This window comes from Thrips palmi, unplaced genomic scaffold (genome assembly GCF_012932325.1).
Source record: "Thrips palmi isolate BJ-2018 unplaced genomic scaffold, TpBJ-2018v1 HiC_scaffold_16, whole genome shotgun sequence".
Taxonomy (NCBI): Eukaryota; Metazoa; Arthropoda; class Insecta; order Thysanoptera; family Thripidae; genus Thrips; species Thrips palmi.
The window spans coordinates 16,488,857-16,511,788 of NW_023144625.1; the positions used below are offsets into that span (position 1 = coordinate 16,488,857).

A 22,932-nucleotide genomic window follows, 5' to 3' on the forward strand; every position below is an offset into this window, starting at 1 on the left:
TGGCGGCCTGGACGAGCCGAGGGTCTGGCGGCTTGGCGGGGCCCGGGCCACCACTGGTGGGGGGCCGGCGCGGCGCCTCCACCGGCAGCCACCGCCACGCGATGGGGCTGGTGGGCTGGCCGGGCTGGCTGGGCAGGGGAGCGTCGCGGGCCCCGCCAGTCGCCTTCCGGACTCGCTCGGCCCTCGCCGCACAAGCGCCCCGCGCAGCCCCGCGCAGCCCTGCGCCCCTTGGCCTCGCGAAGTGGCGTTCGTCGCGCGCGGTGCCCGGCACACCAGTGTGTCGGCGGCCATGGCCAGGTCGGCCTGGACCGCGGACTAGTGCGAGTGAGCTTGCCAGTGTGTCTGTGTGTGTGAGTGAGGATAATCTCTGCAACAAAGGAAGAACCACCGCCACTGCGCATCGGAGTACGGCCCCTCGCGTGGAGTCGCAGGTACAATTGATTTCACCGGGTTGTAATTTTGAGTTCAGTACACTGCTCCGTAGTTGCTCTTTAAATTATCTGCACCTTATTCGGGTCAGGCAAGGTGCGGGCTGACAGGTGCGGTTGCGACCTCATCTCAAGGTCATGGAGAAACTGCAACTCGCACTGCAGCCACAAACTCACGCCTACACATGGAGTCGAATTTCGAAATTTAATGGGTGGCATGAAACACAAGTTCATTGAAATGTCGCGGGAGGAAAAGCCCTGCCGTGGTTTGCAAGCTTCATGAACAAGAAGAGGCTTCTCCTGAAGTTCAAGGTCAAACCGCGCACTCGAGAATCATCCAAAGTGTTCGGATGGTCGCACTAAAGCAAAGCACCCCCGAGAAATAGAATCTCCCCCGATTTCATTGGGGGTCAGTTTCTTCGCCCCTATGTACCACCTCACTGCGGCGGGCGAGGGGTGGACGGCTGGTGGCCGCGCGCCACGCAGGTGTCGGGACAACCCGCCGAACCCGCCGGACCCAGGCCCAAGGTCACGGTGGTATTGACAGAGGAGCTGACGTCGCGGCCCAACTGCAGTCGGCCGGCTGTTTCCAGAGCGGGGCTAAAAATACGCCGGACACGCCCTGCTCGCGAGGCGAGACCGTGGTCACTGAGGACGTCATTGCATTTTTTTAAAAAATACAGACACACACCTACGAAAAAAGGCTCTGCTCCGACAGCACGAGTAAGGTTTTTGAAAGACCGATCTGTCAGGCACGGTTTTCCTGCGAGATCACATAACCGGTTGGTAACTTCTCTGAAAGTGGACACTCAGAACTAATCAGGACAAGCAGGTACACGACAAACTCGGAAGGAACACCCATCAGACACTCATCCTGCAAGATCTCCTATCGGGGTATCGGACCTATCTGCATTGACTTTTAGACCGAATGTGACTTTTGACCCGTCCACCCTCAGACTTATCTTGAGGAAAGGCTATCAGATCTCTAGCCTGCGTCAGATACTGCTATCACACTTAAGATATGTCGCTGACGTCGGTTGTCGACGTCAGGTTGATATTGTCGCACATTACTGTGCCAGACGCCAGTCTATCGTCAGAAATTTCAGCAGAATTTTTGGGCGCATTTTGCAAGCTTTCCTGAGAAAATGTAGCCGGGCTTCGCCGTCACGCCTGGACATAATGTTTCGTGTCAGAACGAACCTGTTTTGTGAACTCAAACGCGGCATTCCCCCCCCCCCCGGTTGTTATCACCCCACCGTAAAACCGGAAAGGCTCTTACATTTGCAGCGACTTTGAATTGAATTTAAATTTTCCTTTCCGACGGTGCACTTCGACGCCGAAAAACGCCGAAACGCCCACGCCCCCCTTTTGCATTGCAAATGGCGTCGCGACGACGCGACGGCGCCCCCCCCCCCCCCCCCCCCCCCGCCACGCCACGCCTATGCCCTCGGCCCGAACGGCTACACAAATTAAGGGCGGCAAACTCGTCAAGGAGGGACGCGTCGCACTGTCACACAACCCAGAGCCGCGCGTGCCCTGATGGGAACCGAACTTGTTCTTCGCACATCCCAGAGGGCTGTTTTTGCACCCAAAGTTTTTGAAACCTAATCGAGGCATGTTTTTCTTTTTTGTGGATACTCTGATGGCAGTCGAGTAGGAATCCCAGTCCGAGCGACCGAAATGAGCTCTCGCAGGGGCCCAACTCGTCTGCACTGCAGTGCGCAGTCGGCGGCTAGGCGCCAGCCTCTGATGCGGGGGCTCAAAGTGCCAATGATTCGAGTGTCGGCCACCGAAGCCAGCGAGCAGTCAGTGGCGGGGAAAATGAGTGAGAGCGAGAGAGGCTTTGAGAATGACGTCGCCGCAGGCCATTTCATCAGGCAGCCACCTTCTGCAGGCCGATGTCGAAGAGTGCGTTGCGTCGCCCAGTCTCTCTTGCACTCGTGGGCCGCGGGGTTGCGAGAGAGACTGCGTGACTGCCGACCCGCCTCTACCCGCCTCGGGCAGCGTGCCCTTGAGTCTGCCCGAGTGTCTTTCCGTCCGTCCGTCCGCCGCCCCTCCACTGGGTTTTTCTCCTGGTCCTTCTGATTGTCCGTCACCCCTCAGAACGAGACGTAAATCAATGTGGCTTTGGCTCCCTTATTACATCTGCAGCTGGAGGCCGTCGCCGTGCCGACTCGAATTTATCGGTGTCGTTCAGACGGGCCGCCGCGGCCGCCACACCGCGGAGCCGCGAGGGCGAGGCGGGCGGAGCGCCGACGGGACCTACACTGGAATAACGTGTACCCAACCGGCATGACTTGACCTCGCCTAACCTAACCTCGCGGCCCACAACCCTCTTCGCTTAGTCTTGACCGCTTGGTGCTGTTGCCTAATCAAAGTTGCTTCCCCACCCGAAGTTTGGGCGCCCCTCCGGAAGTCCAGACGGCCTACTGCAGCCCAAGTAGTGGCAGCGCGAGGCCCTCGAGGAGGCCGCAAGGCGTAACAGCGAGCCTTCCGGGAATGCTATCAAGATCAGCTCTCGGCCGCCCGCCGCGCCGCGAGCCGAGAACAGTGTGGAACAGTGTCTCGCAAACCCACCAGTTGCCGAATTGCCCACCGCATTCCTGGAACTGTAAACAGAACCCCCCACCCCTCCACTCTTTTTACAAGACGCGGAAAAGCGGAAAGGGCGGCGGGGTCCCTGGAGCGCCGTGACCTGGCACAGAAGTGCCACCCAAGCGACCCAAGCCGTGATGGGGAGGTAACTCTGTGTATGTGTGTGTGTGTGTGTGTGCGTGCGCGCGCGTGCCCGAGGGAGCCTGTGATTTCCAGGCACGCCCTCCGGCTCCCCGCGGCTTTGTGAGGGATTGATAACTGAATATTTTTCTGTCAAGGCGCGTGGCGTGGAATAAGGGGGGGGGGCAGAGGAAAGGTACGTCGTCCGTACAGTGTATTCGCCCTCCGCGAGTGACAGGGCAAGGTTCAGGTGGCACCCCGCGTGGCTGCGGTCTGTTGTTTCGCCTTGTTGTTCTTTCGAAAGCAGCTAGAGCGCAGAGGCGAGCTAGGTAGGGCTAGGGGTGGAGCGCCTGGGGGGTAGGCTGTGCCGGCGGGTGGGGTGTCCCGCGGGTCGGCCTATGCTCGCCACCGCAGGCGCTCGCTCCACGCGTGCCCCACGCCACGCCCACGCCAGTGCCAGCGGCGCCAGCGGCCGGTTGCCTCGTGTGCTTTCGCGTCAACGCGGAAGCCTTTTTTTCATACCGTGTCAACTTTGCGTTTCTCCAACAGCAATATTTTTCTATTATTTTTTCCCAAGCTCATACAGTGCTTGTTTTTGTCTTTCCCCGGTCCTTTGTCGGGGAATCGTATTACAGGCATGCGGGCTTTTGGGCGGTGGCGCGGCGCCGCCTCGCATCCCTTCCCAGAGCCTTGGACGGCCGCCAGCGGAAACTATTTGAGACTCTTTTTCTGGAAGCGCAGAAGGAGGCGGGTCGCAGGCAGTTCAGCAGTGCAGTTCTGCTGTTTGGCACACTGTACTACGCCCCGTTTGGTCTGCGCTGGTGAGGCTTGCGAGCGCACGGCGGAAGGCCGGAGGGTCTTCGTCAAGCCGCTCTTGCGCCGCAATGCTTTGCTCGGCACACAGACGTCCGCAGCCGCTCGTGACGAGTGTGCTGGCACGGGCGGGTGGAGGCTCCGGCCGCCGGAAACTGGGAATCCAAAAGTGCCCTTTTTGGGGAACGCTGAAGAGGCCGCTTCGAGAGGTCCTTTACTCGCTCCCCGGGAAGCAGGGTGGCCCTACGGGGTGGCGGGTCCGGCTCGCTAGCGGAGCGGCGGAGCGGCGAAGCGGCCAGAGGAATGAAAAAAAACCAAACCGGGAAACAAACATTTTGCCCGTCCTTTTCTTGCCCTGCTTGTCCTGATCAAAGCGGGCTACTTTGCCGGCAGGACGCTCGTCTTGTAGCGCTTCTAGGAAATAGGGCCAAGCGTAGAAAAACGACAAGGCAACACAAAAAGAGAGAGAAGGCAAGTGGGCGGGCAGCGCAGAGCGGGGTGTCAATTTGGAATTGAGACTCACTGCCCTGCGAAAATTTTGGCAGTCACTTCGATGACGTGCTGCGGCGGCTGGTTTCCATTTATTTAGCTAACACCTCACGGACCGCGTCACGGGTCCTACAATGTATAGTGTCCCGGGCGAAGGGGAAGAGGCGACGTCCCTCACTATCCCCGGGGGGGGGGGGGGGGGGGGGCCGGGCGGGCCGGGCGGGCGGCCTTCTTTGCATTGCAAACTCTCTGGGTCCTGTGCGCGCGCCGGGCGTCGCACGAGGCCGAGGCCGCCGCCGTGCCCACGGCCGTGCCGCCCCGGACGGCACACGGCACGGCACCGCGTCGTCGCGGAGCTTGGAGGGCGGCGTGGCGGGGGAGGGTTCGTCCGCCCCGTCCGCGGAGACCGCAGTGTCGTGCCGAGCCTGCAGAAGCCTATCTTGGTGAATAATGATGCCGTGGCAGCAGCGCACCGCACTGCACAACGTGTTGCTGACCGTGGGAGTCGTTATCGGCCGAGTACTCCGCCAGAGGGTGCACTGAAAAAAATCTTTTCACAGCTCGGGGCCTCGTACAGTGAAGACCCGGTCGCTTTGCCTCAAGCGAACGAAGCTGTTCTACGGAAGCACCGAACAGTTCGTCCGAATTCGCAAATGCCGAATGTTCGCAGGGAATCCTGGGAAGTCGCCGACTTCCATTGACGAAGTTCCCAGAACCGCCGTGGTGCGGGCTTTTTCAGTTTTCGCTTTGACGGAGAGGGGTGCACCGAAGTGCATACAGAGGCGCAAGGTCGAAGCCAGGCCCTGGAAACTTCCAGTCCACTTGTCCTCACGGCCTGCAGCGTGCAGGGCCATGGCAGGGCTTCCACTGCCAGGCCAACGCACACGCCTGGCCCTTCAGTCCGTCGGCCCTTGGACTAGCCGCCGGCATGGCGAAGGCACAACAACGCATTTCTCGCGCGCGTCCCTGCGACGTACGCTGTTGTCGGCGGGCTGAAGAGAACACGCCTGTCTCTCTCGCACCCGCGGGGCGTCCCACGAGGTGGGAGAGAGACCGCGGATGGACTCTCGGGGGCTTTCCAGCGGTGTCCGAGTGGGCGGGAAGCAGGGCCTCGATGACGTGCCATAAATATGGTCGTAAAGAGATTCGGGACTGAATCAAAGGCACTGAGGGAGGGGAGGGGCGGGGCGGCATCTCGAGCGATATCTCGAGCGATATCTCGCCGCCCAATGAAGCGTGCGCACACACCAGTATAAAGTGTCGCAATGACGTCCTGGAATGGGTCCACTCCGGCGGGGCGGCCCGGCGCCACCCGAAGCCTCCAGTCTGGAAAAACAAGGACCCCCTAACAACAATGTGACGAGCGATAGGTGGAAAAAAGGCGATAGGTCGGAAAGGCCATTAGATGGACAGGCTAAAAAAAAGTGTCTCTTGTTGTAAAATTTCTTCTCTCTATGTTTCGCATGATCCGCTGCGTTCCACCGTCGTCCCTGCCCTTGCCCCGCGCCCTGCTCCTGCCCCCGTATTCAGGCTCGCACCTTTTCCTCGTCCACGGCTTCGCAAAGGCTTCGCAGCGGGGCCACCGACTCTTTGAGGGCATTCTTCCCTTTGTGCCCTTGAGCACAGCTCCCGCGGGTGTGAAGCTGCCAGAAGTTTGCCCCCTCTCCCTCCGTCTCGGGCGTCTTTCAGTTTCGTAACGGCCAAAACGAGTTGTAAATTTGTCACAATGACGTTAAGGAACCAGCGTGGGTTGAAACGTTTCATCGTGGCTTGTTTCGCACGCCGGGCGTGTTACTGGCCTGGGTTTTCTGTGACACTTTGACGTGGATTTGCAATTTCATTTCCGTCACTCGTAGTGTTACTCAATCAATCAAATACGAGTCGATTTAAAAAACTTCCAATGTTTGGTTTGATTTTAAGATTGAGAAGGCCGCTTTGCACACCATTAGCCAAGCGCAACTCTCTGCCTCTCTAAAAACAGTGGATTTTTTTTTAAGGATTTCCATTTTGTACGCGCCACTGAGTGCATCCATAACAGCGGGGCTATCATTAATGCGTCGGGTACGAGGCGAGCGAGAGATCTACGCTGGGTCGGCAGCACGGGGCCAATTAAGACATACTGTGTGTGTGTGTGGGGGGGGGGGGGGGGGGTGCGTGCGCAAGTCAACTTTGTGTTGCGTAATCGCTACGCCTGTCGCGCCCCGCCGCAAATGGGTGCGCGCGCGGCAATACGACAGTAAGGCAATGGGGCCCGTGCAGGCCCGCGGCAGCCAGCAAGCGTATCGCCCCATATCCGCAGATGAGTCGGACGCGGATCCAATACTCGGTCCAAATTTGCATCGGAAATGGGCGAAATGGCCTGCTCCGCACTTCCCGAGGGATGGCGCCGCGGATGGCGCGCTGAGCCACCGGGCCCGGCCGGCCCGTTGAAGCGCGAGAGACTCTCGGCCTCGCTACTGCAGGATCGCCTTTTTTTGGCCGACCTGGCCGCATATTTTCCCACTGTGACTGTCCGCATGCCGTTTGGGCTGGCGCCTGCGCCATGCCATACACACCGGCTTCGGCCACGGACCTGCAGGCAAGCCAGGCGAGCCCTGCCCCTCGCCGCTCCGAACCGAATCGATAAATTTGAGCGAAGGGCGCGGGTTCGAATCCCAATCGCGGTGGAATGGCGGGGTAATGACACCTTTCCAGCGGCGGGCGCCGTGCCTCGCGGGTGGTGCGTTGTTAGTCCGACGTACGTGCCGGGCCAGCCATTTCCAGCCCCCGCGACTCCACCGTGAGTTATCGACGAGCCCTTGGCTCCGCTTGGCTCGGCCTGGCTCGGCGGTGTGGATTCTACACGTCGAGACTGCAAGGCTGGGAGGCCAGAAGCGCGGCGCAAGTTGGCCGACGGCTGGCGGCGCGGCGTCTCTGGGGAAGGGAGAACACGCCGGTCTCGTGTTTACCCGATTTAGCATTATTATCACTTGCCCACCAACTCGCTCCCAAAACTTGCCTCCGCTGCCGAACGGCGTGCCCCAAGCCCGCTGCAACTACTCCCATCCGCAGTCCGGTTCCAGAGGGAGGGGCAGCCTCTCCCTCGCATTCACGGACGGAGGGGGAGACAGGCTTGCGCCGTCACGCTGCGAGGGGCGTCTTGAGCGGACGGCATGCTGCATTCCCCTTGCAGCTCGATCCGGAAATGCCGAGCAGCGCCGTCTGCAGGCGAGGGTGATGAGAGCTGTGGAGTCGGCTAAGTTATGCAACAAGGTCGTGGGCTCGGCCAAGGGTCGTGAGGCGACGAGGAAAAGCAGAGGAGGGTTGGGTGTCGCAGATGCGCGCCGCGCCGCCTGCACCCCCACGCCCCGAGTTGAATGTCGCCGCCAACGCCGAGTGGCACAAGTTGGCGAGGGCGGCGTCGCGCGCCGCTTGCTCCAGGCGATGCAGGCCCCGGGCGTGGCGGAGCACAGTCTCGGCCCCAGCTGCACGCCGTGTGAAATACGAAAAGTTTTCCAGCGCCCCGCGGTGGCCGACGCCCATTTGCGCGGGACCAGGTGAGGCTGGCCTGCCGGGGCTGCGGGGGCTGCGGGGGCTGCCCGTATCAATTGGGGGCGGGCCTTGCCTCCAGGGCCCCCGGCTCAGACCCTCCAGGCCCTCGAGCAGGTGCCGCCGCGCAGCAGCCAGTTGCCAACGCTTTTGTCGAGCTGGTGTTGAAATAATTGTGGGTTTACATTAGCTTCGGTGTTGGCGAGAGAGAAGAATATAGAACATTGTTAAGAGGTTTATGCCATTATCCGACTTAGAGTCGGCGGGCTGTTGAGGAAGGGCGGCTCCTCGATACAAGACGAAGCCGAGACGAAGCACGCTTGGTTATTGCACTCGCAACGCGATTTGTCAAGGGGATGTTGAAGACCTCGCGTCGGGATATTATCAATTTTCCGTCATTCTGTCAATACGGGAAGCCCTAGCAGGCCCGTCGACTAGTGCCCGTAACGACTCCGGCAATCCCAACAGTCATTTTGTTGCGATAAAATGGCAGCGTTTTCGGCCTGGTAGCTCGAGGGCCTGAGGCAGCCTGAGGCAGCCTGAGGCTTGCACTGTCAGCACACTGGGAAACACGACCCGCTTTCGGCCCTGAAAGTTGTAATCCGGTGAGAAGGATCGCGACCCGTACTTCCGCTTCCCCCGCTCGTCCGCTACCCAGAATGGAGTGGGCAGTTCAGCCCTGGTTCAGCCCGCCTGGTCCTCGTGCCCGACAAATCAATCAATCAATTAATTAAACAACCCGTCAATCGCTCTCGGGCCATGAATCAATCCACCTCGAAGGCTATTGATGACTCCCCAAATGAGGCGAAACAAGTGGCGGGGTTATTAAGCTGTCTAAATGCAAATCAAAGACAGCGCCTCAAGGCCTCGCCTCGCCGCGCCTCGCTCCTCGGGGACCTCCGCGACCGGCATCGCTCTTTCATTTTGTCATTTTGGCCCTCATGCACAATTCAACCGCGTCGGCGCCCTTTGGTCGCCTTGAACGCCCACGCCGTCTCCACGGCCACCTCCACCGCACCAAAACAAGTTTCGCCCAGGCCGGGCGCGCCGGGCGCGAGGGAAAGAAAATAGGCCGGCCCTTGGCACGCCTCGTTCGGTTTCGCTGCGCCCTGCGGGCCCTGCTTTCAGTGCTTCCATGTCGATCCGAGAGCCGGGCAGAGCAGGGCAGAGCAGGGCAGCAGGTGCTAGCCTCGCACAAGGCCAAGAGGGCGGCCGTCCCCGGCGACCTCTGGCCACCTCTGGTGCCGTGGGCCGCCACGACGGGCTATCGCCGGGAATATCTTTTGGCGCCAAATCCCGGCCCGGCCCAGCGGAGGGCCCGGCCCGGCCCGTGTAGCCGTGGGTGGCGCCCTGCAGCCCCGACTAGGCCCGGCCCGACTAGGCCCGGCCGGACTAGGCCCGGCCCGGCGACTCGGTAAATCTCCATTCCGCCTTGATGCCTTGATGCCTCGCGTCGCCAGGCAGCCGGCCCGGCCCGGCCCGGCCCTGGACTGCCCCGAGTGGTTGATGAATGGTCCTCCCAGCAGACGCGTGGTGGCGCCTCGCCCCGCCCCACCGCGCCGCCCTGCTAATTCTCCAGGGCCTTTCGACACTCTGCGCCGCTCCCGGCCGCTCTCGACCGCCCTGCGCTGAAACTGACCAGATTCCCCCGCTGGCAGACCGCCACGGCCTCCAGGGCCTCCAGCGGACTGATAAATCACACGGCGCGCTGCATGCTATCCGCAGTATGGCTCCACCCCGTTCCGCGCTTCAAACATTCATGCCGCTAAAAGCGGGCCGTGTGTGGCGAGGGCGTCCCGCAAGACCGACCAGCCACTGCACTGTTAGAGGCATGCGAGAGGCGTCAGGGCCGAGGAAGGCCACTTAGAGCAGACCCCCGCCGGCCTGCTTACGCCCCAGGCGCTGGGGCCAGCTGAGGCGGCCTCCAAGACCGCCAGGACCTCAAGGCGGCCTGCTTCACGCCCGGCCACTCCCCGGCCCCGCACAGCCCCCGGCGCCGCCACGGGATACCCCCGCCATTAAGGAGGTGGGCGGCATCCCCCCTCCCCCTCCCCTTTCCATCCCTTTCCCACCCCCTTCTCGCCCTCTTCCCGGCCTCCGAGTCCGGGCAGTGTAATAAGATACACCCCGGACTTTTACGAAGCCCGTTCGGGATGAGGCCCACCAGGGTCCACCAACACATGTGCAGCCCCCCCCCCCCCCCCCCCCCCAGCTCCGGGTGGCCCTGGGAGCCATGCCTCATCGAGATTCGCACTACACTACTTCGGTCGGCATCAAACTTTTAGCCAGTATCAATGCCGCGCGAGGGCCGGCTGGATATTTATTTGCGGCCCGAAGAAACTTGCGGAGCGGGAAAGTCAAACTTGATTGCGCGGCAGAAGCTCGGGGAGTTGCTGGAGTGGTCTGGACTGCCCGGCCGCGGCGGCGCGCCAGCGCTGCTTCGAGAGGGGGAAAGAAAATAGAGTGTCCATGGTGTGTCCGAGTGGTGGACCGCGAGGGAGGGCGATGCCGTCAAAGACGTGGGGAGCCTGCACAGCCTGTTCGTAATTGGGCAGGGTACTGGGTATTGTGTGCGGTCCTTTGGAACAGAGCGATTCATTCCGCCGAGGGCAGCCAGAAAGGACTGTTGCGGTAAAACGAATTAAACCTGCTGTTTACTTTCGCGGTCCACTGGCAGCGCTCCAGCATACGAAGAGGGTACGTAGTACCTGAAAGGGTCGCCCGGTACCCCTGCACACAATCACAGTGTCAACCCTTTTAGCGGTGGCGTGGGCTTACGCTGCTCCGCGCTGCTCCTGTTTGGCGTGTTTAGAAGTCCGCTCCTTAATGCAGGCGTGAAATACCGCCGAGGCGGCAGCCCAAGCCGCCAAAGAGTGGCGCCGTGGAACACGAAAGCGGGAAGGGGGAGCAGTCTCTTTCTCCTCGAGGGGCCGGGCCCTGCCGGGCTGCGCTGGGCCCCCTCTAGCGCGGCGCGGGGTTGCCACCAGGCTGGCAGGACGCGCGAGGAGGTAAGCCCCAAGTGGCAGAGGCGGGGTGGCACCACCCCCAAGCCCGGACTTCGGGACCGCGCCACCCCGCCCCGCCTTTGGGTCGCCCGCCTCGCACCCCCGACACGACTCGCTAGATCCGTGCCATTTATATTCATCTGGAAGGCAACGGCAGGGCGAGGCAGGGCTACGCGCTCTGAATTAGTGCGTGCTTCGGCATCTGCCGGCTCCGCCCCGCCCTGCCAGGGGACCGCCAGCATTGCGAACGGAGACAAACACTGCGGGTTTTCCTGGTTGCCCTCGCTGTAAAAACGGCGTCGGCCGCTTGACCAGCGCACCATTGGCTGGGGCGGCCGAGTCAGCGCAGGGCTAGGGCCCTGTAAGGCCGGGGCACGCAGCCAGGAGGGCGTGTTCGGATGGCCCCATCCGGCCCGGCCAGGATGCTGTTGTCGGCTTATCGCCGGGAGGAGTAATTTCCAGATGCCGGTGGCGGGGCCCGGGGCGTGCTGAGAGATCCCGGTGGATCGATTCGTCGCGCTGTCTGTCGCACTCAAGGGCGCGCGAGAAAGACAGAGTCTTTCCTGTGGCTGCTCCGAGCTGCTCGCCCCGGAGCACTGCCTTGGACGGGGGTTGTTCCGTCCCCGGCGAGGTGTTTTCTTTGCAGTCTGGGGGGCGACGCAATGAGATGATGGGGACGCCGATTACGCAAAGTCAACAACTTTTCCAACTGCGTTGTACTTTGCGGCTGGGGAAGGCACTAATCCCGTGTTGTGGCCCAGTTCGCCCGGTCCCTCGTCGAGTGCGTCATCTTGTCCCTCTTTGCAGAGGGGGCGTTTACTCCTAGGCTAATAAAGCTACAGCGTTGGATCTAGAGAGGACAAACTTTTCCTCATGGCCTAGGCGCCTTGGTGTGCGGGTCGCCTAGACTGCGCCAGCCCCGAGGCCAGGCCTGCAAGTGCAACATCCAATTCGGAGCCAGTCGGAGGAGGCGGGACCCACCGCATTGTTTGTCTTGGTCTAATGGTGCCCCTTGCACAGGTTGAGGTTCTTAATAAGGCCGCCAGCTCCTCGGTCCCCTGCTCCGTGTTCTGCTCCCAGACCCTCAATCCCACCACTCCTCCGCATACATTTAGCCTTCTCGGGATTTTCTTTTCTTTTCGCTCCCCACGTGTTTTCCGCACTGCGACCGGGGCTGCGATGCCTCGGCATTCTCGGACGCCTCTCTGCGGTGCCCTGTGGTGCGGGGCAGTCCGGCCTGCGCAGAGTGCGGCTGCCTTATTAATGGTGGTGCTGTGCCGGCACTACTCTGGACTTCTTGACAGGCGCAAACTGGGCGCCAGTGTGTGGGCAGCGCGAGGAGGGATTATAGCTAGTGGCGTCTCTGTGGATTTTAAATTATTCTTTATAAATTGTTTTTCGCAAACGCGAGTGCGGAAAACCTCGGGGAACAGTAGTTGAGACTTGCGTAAACCCACGTTACGTGCTACAGAAGAACAAGCGTGCTGAATGAATGTGGGTCGTGGCCATGCCGTCATGTTGGTCGATAAAATGTGTAGGGATGATCTGACGCGTGGGAAGCGGCACCCGTTGCGTCGGCCGAGCCAACGCCCGGCCGTGCCAAGCCCAGCTACAGGGCCGCACTCCCTTCCAAGGCAGTAATTAACTAGGAAAAACGAGAAACGCTGTAACGCAGCGGGGCGAGTGAGGCGAGTGGGGCGAGCGGGGTGAGCGGGGCCCCTGCTGATAGGCAACTTGAGGCACCACCGTGCAGCGTGCGGCCTATCCCAAACTCCGCGGGCGGCGTGGCCGGGCGGCGGTCCAGGACTAAGAACAGTGCCTGCTGCTGCTTCTTGCCGTGGTGGCCTGGCGCCAGCCCGTGGGCCACAAACAAGGGCAATCCACTACACGCGCATGTAGAACGTCCATCCCGAGCGGCCCGCGGGGCAAAAGGGAGGCACGTACAAATGAATCGCAAATGAAAGCCCCTGCGATTCCCACAGAGATACCCACACGCAGACACATGGCCACACACAGACGCATGTACACAGGTGACCGCGGAAAATACGGTGGCCATAAAGTGCATTGTGCTGCAAAAAAAGTCAATTGCTGCGCATGATGGCGGTGAAAGGTCGGGCCAGTGGTGCGCTCTGTATGACGGACAGTCTTTCCTGTTGGGGTTCACTCGACATTTGCAGAGGCACGTGTTTACCCATCACAGTAGGGGCTCAGCCAGGTAGATTCATACGGCGAGCAAACAAACGGTGCTGCGCGCGGAGAACGCTGTTTTGAAAGCTACTTACCAACGACGGCTCGCAGCTGGTTGGCTGGGTTCTACCGCGTGTGTGTCGGATTAAAACCCACGAGGAAATCCTGCAAGAATCCTTCTGCGTCTTTCTGAGAAACCCCGACGGAATGCGCCATGACAGCGAGAAAGGAAAAGATGCAGCTGGCCGAGATGCTCCAGCTTTGCGGTGTTCGAGGAATGTGCGGCAAGGCCGGGCAAGGCCGTTCCAGTGGGTCAAGTAGGATGCGCAGTGCGATGTGTGCCCCGCGCGTGTTGACGAACGGGGGAAGGGGCGTCAGGGACCTAGTCGATGAGTAGCTGCTGCTTTTGTTTGCAGAGGCAGGGTGGCAGGGAAGCAGGGCAAATAGGGTTAAGTCACTCTTCCTCCTCGGTGGCCTTGACGGCCACGGTGACGTGGTTCGCGCAGTCAGAAGGTGTGATGGTGCGTCGGCAGGGGGTGCCAGCAACACGCCGTCCTGCTCTTGTGGCCTTGTGTCAGGGACTGGCAAGGACACATCGGGGCTTAGCGCAAAAACAAGCGCCCCGGGCTCGTGTCGATAGTTTCAGAAGAACGAGGAAGATCAACCACCAGCTCCGGGGAATAATTATGGTGAAAGCTCGGTGAAGTTTCGCAGCGGCTTGGTCGGAAGCCTGAATACTAGGGAGGTATCCGTCCCATGTTACCCTTGCTTAGGCTGAGCCTCGAGCATCGAACCTTACAGGACGCCGAGCATGGCTGTATTCAGGAGGTCAAATTATGCAAAGCCGACATTGGATTCTCCCAAATCGCCACTGGGCCTTGTTGAGATTGGGAAGAAAATAGAATATTTATATATTTTCGAGGAAAGTGTTGCTCTTTGGGAACTCCTTCCTTGCGTTGGTCGACGGTGTCCATTTGAGCCTCAAACACAGTCCCGTGTTAACGTTAAAGCAATTTCGTTCTACAGCTGCAGCACTTGTTGCGAGACGCATCCTTCCAGATCTACGAAGCATGGTCAAATTTGGCCATCAGTCTTGATCCCCAACACACAATGGAATTCCCCCACCCCTTTGCCAGACGGCTGTCACATTACCCCTCCACGGCCTCGGGAGTGGACTGACGTCACAACGCGACAATTTAATTCTGAATCAGGCCGCGGGGCTGGTGAACGCAACAGGGCTCCGGCCGCACTCAAACTCGTTCCCGGCAACAATTAAAGTTGGAAAGCCGTGCGGCGTAGGGCGGTCCTTAAATTTCACTTACCCCTCTTTCCACCAACCCCCCTCGGATCACCTTGATAGTGCCCCTGCTCACTCCGCTCGTATCGGCCTAGTGCGCAGAGAGGTGAGATATTGGCTGTCATCAATGTTATCGGTGTGGGAACCTGACGCCCAGAAAGGCAAAATAGACCCGCCTGCTCCCTTCTCTCTCTCTCTCTCTCTCTCTCTCTCTCTCTCTCTCTCTCTCTCTCTCTCTCTCTCTCTCTCTCTCTCTCTCTCTCTCTCTCTCTCTCTCTCTCTCTCTCTCTCTCTCTCTCTGATACCCAATGCTTACCTGGCCTCTGCCCTAGAGAAGTAAAGAAATTAACAGGCAACGAATTTGCTTGTGCGTCGCTTGTGGCGATGTACTATTAAATAGACACACACTTTCACATTTACACAAGCATGGCCCATGAATCTCATTACTGCGATTTGTCGGCGACCTTGGGTCGACCTTGGAAGCCCGCTGCTTGTTTGCGGGGTGCGGTGTCCTGTTCGCCCAGCACGCGGTGCGTAGGGCCTAGTGCGCGGTGTCGACGGGAAGATCGCGGGCAGCGCGTTTACACTGGTTTACAGCCCCAGCCTCCCCAAGGGACCGAGGGCCGACAAAGCGGTATGAAAAATGGAGCCCACTGCGGTGCTCTGCACGGCTCTGCAGAGCAAATGGGGGCGGACGTGACGACGTGATGTGGGTAGCGCGACCCAGCTCAACGGCAGTCTGATACAATCAGCCGGCGCCGTGCATCACTGCTCCTGCTGCTTGAGCACCGTCTTCAATGCATTCTTGGCATGTTCCAGGGCCGAGGCGGCATGGCCGGCATGGCGCGGCAGAGGGGCGCGCGCCGCCCTGGAGAGCCCTCCGGCGCCACCGGCGGTTAGTCCCCACCACCCCGCGCTTGAGCCATGCTGCAGACGGTGCTGGCGGGGGCCTCGACGGTGGCCACCACCATGGCACCGCACGACGACGTCGTCTCCATGCAGCGCAAGATCACCGAGTACACGCTCAGCCATCGCTACATCATCAGTGTGCTCAACAGCCTGAACCTCACCGACGCCGAGAAGGAGTACCTAAACCTGGGAGATTCGCTCAACAGCACGCCGACGCTGTCCCCGGACTGCCGGCCCGACACCTGCTACTGTGCTGGAGGGGTGAGTGTTAATTGAAGGGCACAATGAGTCAGTCCCCGTGTGTGAAATTCTATGACAGCTTCTCGTGCAGCGAAGCTAGGGACACTTGGACAGCGAACCACTGAAGCCACCTGCCCGAGGCGACGGTCCCAACGCCCCCATGGCAATTATGGAAGTGCTCCGCGCCGGCACCGCCACGCCACTGGTGGCAGGCAGCGTCCCTTTGTCGAAGGGAGTCCGCCCAGGTGCAGTGATTAATCGGGCCGCAATGAGCTGCGCCGTGCCCAGGCGCACGATGGCGATGAATAACCACCATCCTGCCGGCAGTAATGCGAGAATTAAATTACTGTATGACCGCCAACTTGGGCTGGACTGGACGGTCCGTCCGTTCGCGTGCGCACTTGGCCAATGTTTACCCTAATTGAAACCAGCCAGATAAATGTGTGTGTGCATGCACGTGTCGGTGTGTGTGTGTGTATATATGTCTGTGACGCGTGCGGTCGCGTGCGCTGCCATTTTTCAAGCGCGCTCGCGTGCGGTGCGGCCGTTTAAAGCATGTTGCAAGCGGTGCGCCGCATGCCCTAACGAGATGCAGAGGCTGCGCCGCACTTCCTGCTGCGCCGTTGGGCGAGCGATAGCACTGGCCCGACTGTCGCCGGACCCCACCTCCAGCTCTGTTGTTTGTTGTGTTTAAGAGTTACATTCCCTTTTCTTTACGTAAGTGTTTCTTTTTTTGTCTTTCCTTCATTTGTCTACATTATCGTGCTCAACTTTTGGGGCACGCGAACTGGAACTTTGGCCGTTAGAGCCGAGCTACCTGGCATTGGGCTACAAGGCGCGCTAACGCTCCGGCGCTCAACTTTATACTCCGGATGTGTGTGTGTGCGCGTGTGTGCGTGTGTGTTTGTGAGTGCATGTGTGTGTGTGTGTGTGTGTGTGTGTCACGAATGTAATGCGAGTTCCGTAAAGCCACCGATATTGGAGTGTTTCACGGTTCGGGGAGCGTGGCCGCGGCGCCGCGGGGCTGGGCGCCTCATAGGTTAAGTTGGCGGTGACTTTGGAGTCCGGGCCGAGGTTCAGGCGTGTTAGGTTTGTCTTGGAAAACGCTGCGGAACATCAAAGAGCCTCTGGACTGACCCTCGACAACAAGCCCCGCCAACCGCCTCTTTTCCATCCCGACCGCTACTTCGGAAAGATCGTTTTCAAACTCGAGACAAATGAGATCAACTGCACTGTGATCCGCGAAGGGAGCTCCCGGCGTCTCTGCCACTGCCGCTTTTTTCGACGCATCACTTCGGCTTCCCGGACACTCTGAAAGAAAAAAACTCGAGAAGGGTGCGAGTGTTTGGCAACGTCTCTAACTGCTCCCGTCTCGGTGGCTTGACGGCCACGTCGGGAAATGAAAACCCTTTGCCTCCGGAACGCACAGTGACGGTGCACCGGACAGCCTTTGGCCAGCAGGGGCTGGCGGTGAGTCCACACTGATAATCGAACCAAGCCCGGGCCGGGCTGCGGCCTCCACGACCGTCCGCGACCTCGACCGCCGCCGCCACGCAGAAAAAACAAGTCGCGCTTCCCCCGGGCATTATTAATTTGCTTTTGTATCACTACGGAGCGCCCCAGGGTGCGCGCTTGAGTGTGTGTGTGTGTGTGTGTGTGTGTGTGTGTGTGTGTGTGTGTGTGTGTGTGTGTGTGTGTGTGTGTGTGTTTGTTTTGCGGCTGATAGAACGCGCACTTGCATGGCGCCCTTTGTCCGCACTACGACTGACCTTGAGGTGCGCTGAACTAACCCCGAGAGAAAACCTCGGTGATGTGGCCGCGATGCGCGCCCCTGAAAACACTCGGGACCCCAGCAGATCATCTGCATACCTCCCCGTCTGCCTCGTTCGTCCATCCGGTCTGTTTGGGTGGTTCGTTTTCCGCGAATTCTGTCTGTCAGTCTGTTTTCCCCTTCCCTGTGTGCGCCAGCCCAACGTATTGCCTGGCTGCGCCAAGCCGGCGGCAAGCCTCCCTGCGAGTTATTTCATCCGCCGCAGCGGTGCAGCAAATCGAGAGAGGACGCACTGGCGGAGGGAAAGAGGGAGAGAAGGAGACCGCGCGTCCCCAATCTCACTCACCGTCCGCCTTGGGAGCCAGGCAGCCGGGAGTACCGGCGTGTGGTATTGCGCTGCGTCCCACCTTTGCAAGTGCACAACAGCGGCACGGCGCCCTGCGTCCTGTGCCCGCCTCCGCTCTGCAGACAGTCACCGACATTCACTTCCGCCGGCAACTTTAAAGGTCGCGGTGCCGCCAAAGTGGTCCACCCACCCTGGTCCACCGTTCCAAGAGCCTCGCCTCGCCCGCCGCTGCAGTCGGTGCGTCCTGTTGGCTGCGGCTTTGGCGGCCCGCCAAGCACTGCCGAGCTCTGCCGAGCTCTGCCGAGGGGCGGCACCCCGAGAGGCTGCAACCTGGGAGCCTTGTCGGCCAGAGACAGGGGTGCCGATCTAGTACCGCGGAACTCGCAACGATCGTCACACGCGAGAGGCGCACCATGCGAGTAAAATGAAGCCCCTGCGCGTCTTTGCAGAGTCGACGCGGCCCAGGGGGTGCTATGCGCTGTGCGGCGCTGTGCGGTCGGGTCGCCGCTCCCCGCCCCTGCGCCCCGACCGGCCCCGACCCCGCTCTGCAGGCTGTGGGCTTGTTGAGGGTAAATAAAGCACGTTTAATTTATGGGTCCTCCGAGGGTTTCATTATGAACTTTTTCCTGGAATGGCATCAGACAACGGGTGCATTTTGCCTCCCAGTTTGACCTTCAACTTTGAATGGCAGGCAAACACGTCCGCGCCCACACATACACACACACAACACGCGCCTCGGCACAGGCCACACGATTCGGCCCGTGTGCCACCAGTGTGCCAGCGCCAAAAAGCCGCAGAAGCGCAGGGCGAGGCAAAGTGTGATGACAGGACAACATTCGAACGCGATTTCACGCAGTGTCGGCAGCTTGCCGAGGCAGTATGCCGGCCGTCGCGACGCGTCGCTGTCGCACAGTGTCACGCACTCCCTCGCGGAATGCAGCTCGTCAGAGCCCCTCCCTGGAACTTGTCAAGGGGCAGCCTGCTGGGGCGCTCTTGCCGGCAAGGCGCACTAGGCGGCAGTGACGTTGAGTGATGGCGGCTGGCGCGGCCTTGAGTGGCGTCCCTGCTGTAGTTGGCCAGTCTGGCCAGCCTGTTGCCGTCGGCGCCGCATACCGACGCCAGCCCGCTACTGCAGCCTGCACGCTGCAGTGCGGCGACAGCGCCTTGATTGCGCCTTGAGCCGCGCGGTGTTCGCGTCACTCTGGCGTACGAGGCAGGCAGCGACGGCACCCAGCAGGGCGCGAGAATGGGGGTTGGCGGCAGACGGGCCTGCATGTGTGTCAAGGGGGAATCCACACGGTGCGGCCGAGTGGCCAATCGGCGGGACGCGCCGACTCGATAGGATATAGGGTGCCCGGCGTGTCGGGCGAGTCTCGAGTGACAAGTGTGTGTGCGGGGGGCCCACGCCACACCGTGAAAGCACACCTTACATGTAAACAAACAGAAACACAAACAATCAAGAAGCAGACAGACAGCATGACAGACAGACAGACAGACAGACAGACGTTTACGCCCTCGCGACGACCGATGAACGACGGGTCGTTCCGGCAAACAGGCAGGCCGGTCGGTTTGTTTCCGTGCCTGTCAGCCGCGCGGCGTGGCGCGGGTGGCGGGCCGCGAGGAGGTCGCCTTATGAGGGCGCAAAGTTGGCCGTCGGTCGGCCTTGGCACTCGGCGGCCAGCGAGGCCAGCGAGGCCAGGGCGGCGAGACGGAGGCGGAGCGAACGGAAACGGGGCGGCGGCGAGGCGGCGCGGCCCAACAGCAGCCAAAGGGCGGCCAAAAGGCGGGCCGGGCCGTTAGCGGGTCGTTAGTCAGTGACAGCGACACGGGACTCCACTCTCGAAAACAAGTCGCCGGGATGGCAGCCCCGGCTGCAGCCGTGAGGCAAGAAAAGGTCATCCTGTGTGCAATGGGAGAGGCAGTGCCGCCAACCACGAAAGAAAAATAACAAAAGGGGGTCCGGAGCTGGAACGCTGGAACCGAGAGCTCGGCACTGTCAGCTTCAAGAGGCCAGTGCGAAAGATCCCGCGTCTTTAGCGCGATTGGAGAAGCCGTCACGACCGACAACGAGAGTCGTCTAGCAGTCTGGCAGTCCTTGGGGGGCCGATCCGAGCTTCTGCTGCGGGCGGTGGGGCGGGGCGGCTCCAGAGTGGCATTGTTCCTCCTCAGCGGGTAGATATTGCGCTCCGAATAGCCGGTACGATACGTCCCCGCACGAGTGGCGGGGCAAAGCGGAAAGACCGTTGCCCTGCCGGCAGGGCCTACTGAGTAGGCAGCGCGGAGTGACTGTGACTCCCCCAGTGGCTTTGAGCCCTGAGAGCAGGCTAGCCTCGGCAGTGCCCGCTCACGCGTGGGGCTCCCATCACACACTCAATTACTCCCTTGTTGTGGCCGGGGACACCGAGGGACGCCGTCGTGCGGGAAGGGCCGGGCCGGGGATCGTCTTGGCGTGGGCGCGGTTCATTCACCCGCGTCACCTGGTGCCACCGGGACGGCCCCGCCCCGCGCCGCACCACCCCACCCCGCCCTTGGGCTCACCCCATTACGCGATACAATCGTACTCAGAGTTAGGACTCACATTTCGTCGCCCATTAGGATGCGCGAGTCGATAAATTTAATTTAAGGGCGCTGGGACGTGTGGCTGCGGCGAGCAGTGTAGCCGCGGCCCGTGGGGCCAAGAGGGCTGCACACTGACTCCAAGGTCGTACATCTAGGGGACGCCACGCGAGTCGTGCGGGAGAGAGACAGAGCGGCGAAAGCGACATTCGGAGAGACGATTCCGGCCGAGAAACAGCGCCAAAATGTCTGGACCATGGCTGGAGCCAGCAGACTGGGTCCGAGCTGCTTCCCCATGCCGCCCTCGGCCGGACGTCCCCCCATGGGAGCGAGAGAGACCGATCGGCCGAACCCATGAGCGGAGTCGCTCGAATAGCCGTGCTGTTGCGGCGAGTGTTTAGACACGGGAGAGGCAAGGCAAACAGTGGAAGCGGGGAGGCAGCGCGCCGCGCCCTCGCGGCATGTCCCCCACCCTCGGCGTGGCCCTCACCCCCGGCATGGTGCCGAAGCGGAGGAAAGGTAGCCGGCATAGCCAGGACAACGGCGACGCCGCGATAACACGCGGAAAGTTATTGCCGCCGTAATCGAATCCGACTCCCCCACATCCACAGACACGGTGTCGGCGGGCCGCGGCGGGCACGCCGGCAGACGCAGCCTTCACGGAGACGGGCGGGACAGCAGGGAGGAGGGAGACGAAAACAAAGACGAAGGGGCGGCGAAGGGCCCGCCTCTTGCCCTGGGCAGGGGCGGGGACGGACTGTCGCAAAAAAAGCGGGATGCGGCAAATAAATTCTGTGACACAATACACGCGCCGTTTATCCCGACGGCCCCCGTCCAGCCGCCCCTCTTCCGTCCGTTACCGGACTCACTGTTTTCCAGCATAACGTGCAAAAACAAAGAGATCGAGTCTGTGTTTTTTCCCTACATCAGAGGCCCTGCTGGCCCAGTGTCATGTTTTCCTATCACATTCCCACCCCATCCGAACCCCTCCCAACTTTCCCTTTGGCGCGGCCGGAGCGCCTGGGAGGTAGGCCGCGCGCGCGCACGCCTGCGCTGAAGGCCCGCTGTGGCCTACCCGCACGGCGCTCCGGACGCGTCACTGTTGGGACGGTTTTTCGGAGCTACTCTCGGACTTTTCCTTGACGCCGTCCTCTGCCCGTCCTTGACGCCGCCCTCTTGCGTTGCAGATGCGCGACGTGCTGTCCTCGTACCGCCAGGGCCACGGCTACTTCGCGCTGGCCGTGTGTCTGTTCGGCAGCGTGGCCAACCTGCTGAACGTGGTGGTGCTGACGCGCAAGGAGCTGGCCGGCGCGCCCATCAACCGCATCCTCACCTGGCTGGCCGTCGCCGACATGCTGGTCATGGCCGAGTACGTGCCCTTCGCCTGCTACATGTACCTGGTGCTGCCCGAGCGCAAGGACTTCCCGCGCCTGGGCGCCATCTTCATCCTGTTCCACAGCCACTTCGCGCAGGTGCTGCACACCATCTCCATCTTCCTCACGCTCGCCCTGGCCGTGTGGCGCTACATCTCCATCAGGTGAGCGAACCAAGCCAGTGAAAACACTCGCCGCGTTGGGGCGCCGTGTGTGCGCTGCGCTTTGGCCGCGCGCTTCATCAACACCGAGTCTGTTGTTCCAGGTACCCGCAGCACACGCACTCGCTGTGCTCGCAGAGGCGCTGCACGCTGGCCATCTTCTTCTCCTACGTGCTGCCCGTCGTGGTGTGCATCCCGTCGTACCTCACCATCAGCATCCGGGAGGTGCACCTGCTGGAGAACCACCAGCTGGTCACGCTGTACCACCTGGGGCTCAGCGACCTGGCGCAGGAGCGCGGCAAGTTCCTCTACATCCTCAACTTCTGGGTGTACTCGGTGCTCATCAAGCTGCTGCCCTGCACCATCCTCACCGTCATCAGGTTAGAGGCGGTCGCTCTTTCTTCAAGCCGGAAATTTGTCCAAGTCGGACACCGAGATGGGGATCGAGTTTTGAGGGTTTTGAGTTGGCGGTACTACTGGGCTGAGCAGGACGACAAGCCCATTACCGGGCCCGGCCGGCCAGGGCGGCGGGCGCGTTGGTGTCGTCGGCGGCCCCGCCCCCGCCGCCAGGACGCCGGAGACCCGAGGCGACAGAGCCGGGCGGAGCGCGGAGCGGAGTCAGCGTGTTGCTGAACACGGAAAGAACAATTTATCGCGGCCCGCGGCACGGCTCGGCACGGCACGGCGCGGCGGCTCTGCTTCGCTCTGCTTCCACGCCATTTCTCTGATTAAGGCCGTTCGGCGAGGCCGCCCTCGCAGCCCTCTGCCGTTCCAGCGGCCTGATGGCAGTTTCATCGAGGGATGAAAACAACGCGCGGGTCGCCGTCATCCCCTTCCGGCCCTTCCGGCCCCTTCCGGCCCTTCCGGCCGGCCCCCGCGCGCGGCCAGCCTTGGAACTCATCCCCGGGCCGCAGTTCGCTAGCAGTGTGCGTGACCAGGGCGCCTGCCGACTGATACCACTCTGTCTCTCTCTCACCTTCACGGCGCGCCCCGGGGGTGCGAGTGAGACAGAGTGACGGATCGCTCTGTGGGGGGCGGGGCCTGTTGCGTCATCCGTGCTGCTTGCTGCGTCCCGCATGGAATGAATAGAACATCGAAGCGGTAGTCGAGGTTG

At 61.2% G+C, this 22,932-nt stretch overlaps 1 protein-coding gene across 1 annotated transcript in view; it reads left to right on the forward strand.

Moving 5' to 3' along the window:
* The first annotated feature begins 271 nt into the window (after nucleotides 1-271).
* Nucleotides 272-22,932, forward strand: part of LOC117642749 (sex peptide receptor-like) — a 28,359-nt gene continuing 5,698 nt past the window's right edge. The window contains exons 1-4 of the mRNA XM_034381248.1: nucleotides 272-431; nucleotides 15,282-15,632; nucleotides 21,472-21,821; nucleotides 21,923-22,198. Coding sequence (XP_034237139.1) covers nucleotides 15,387-15,632; nucleotides 21,472-21,821; nucleotides 21,923-22,198 — 872 coding nt within the window. The 5' untranslated portion in view covers nucleotides 272-431; nucleotides 15,282-15,386. The remainder of the gene's footprint in view (nucleotides 432-15,281; nucleotides 15,633-21,471; nucleotides 21,822-21,922; nucleotides 22,199-22,932) is intronic.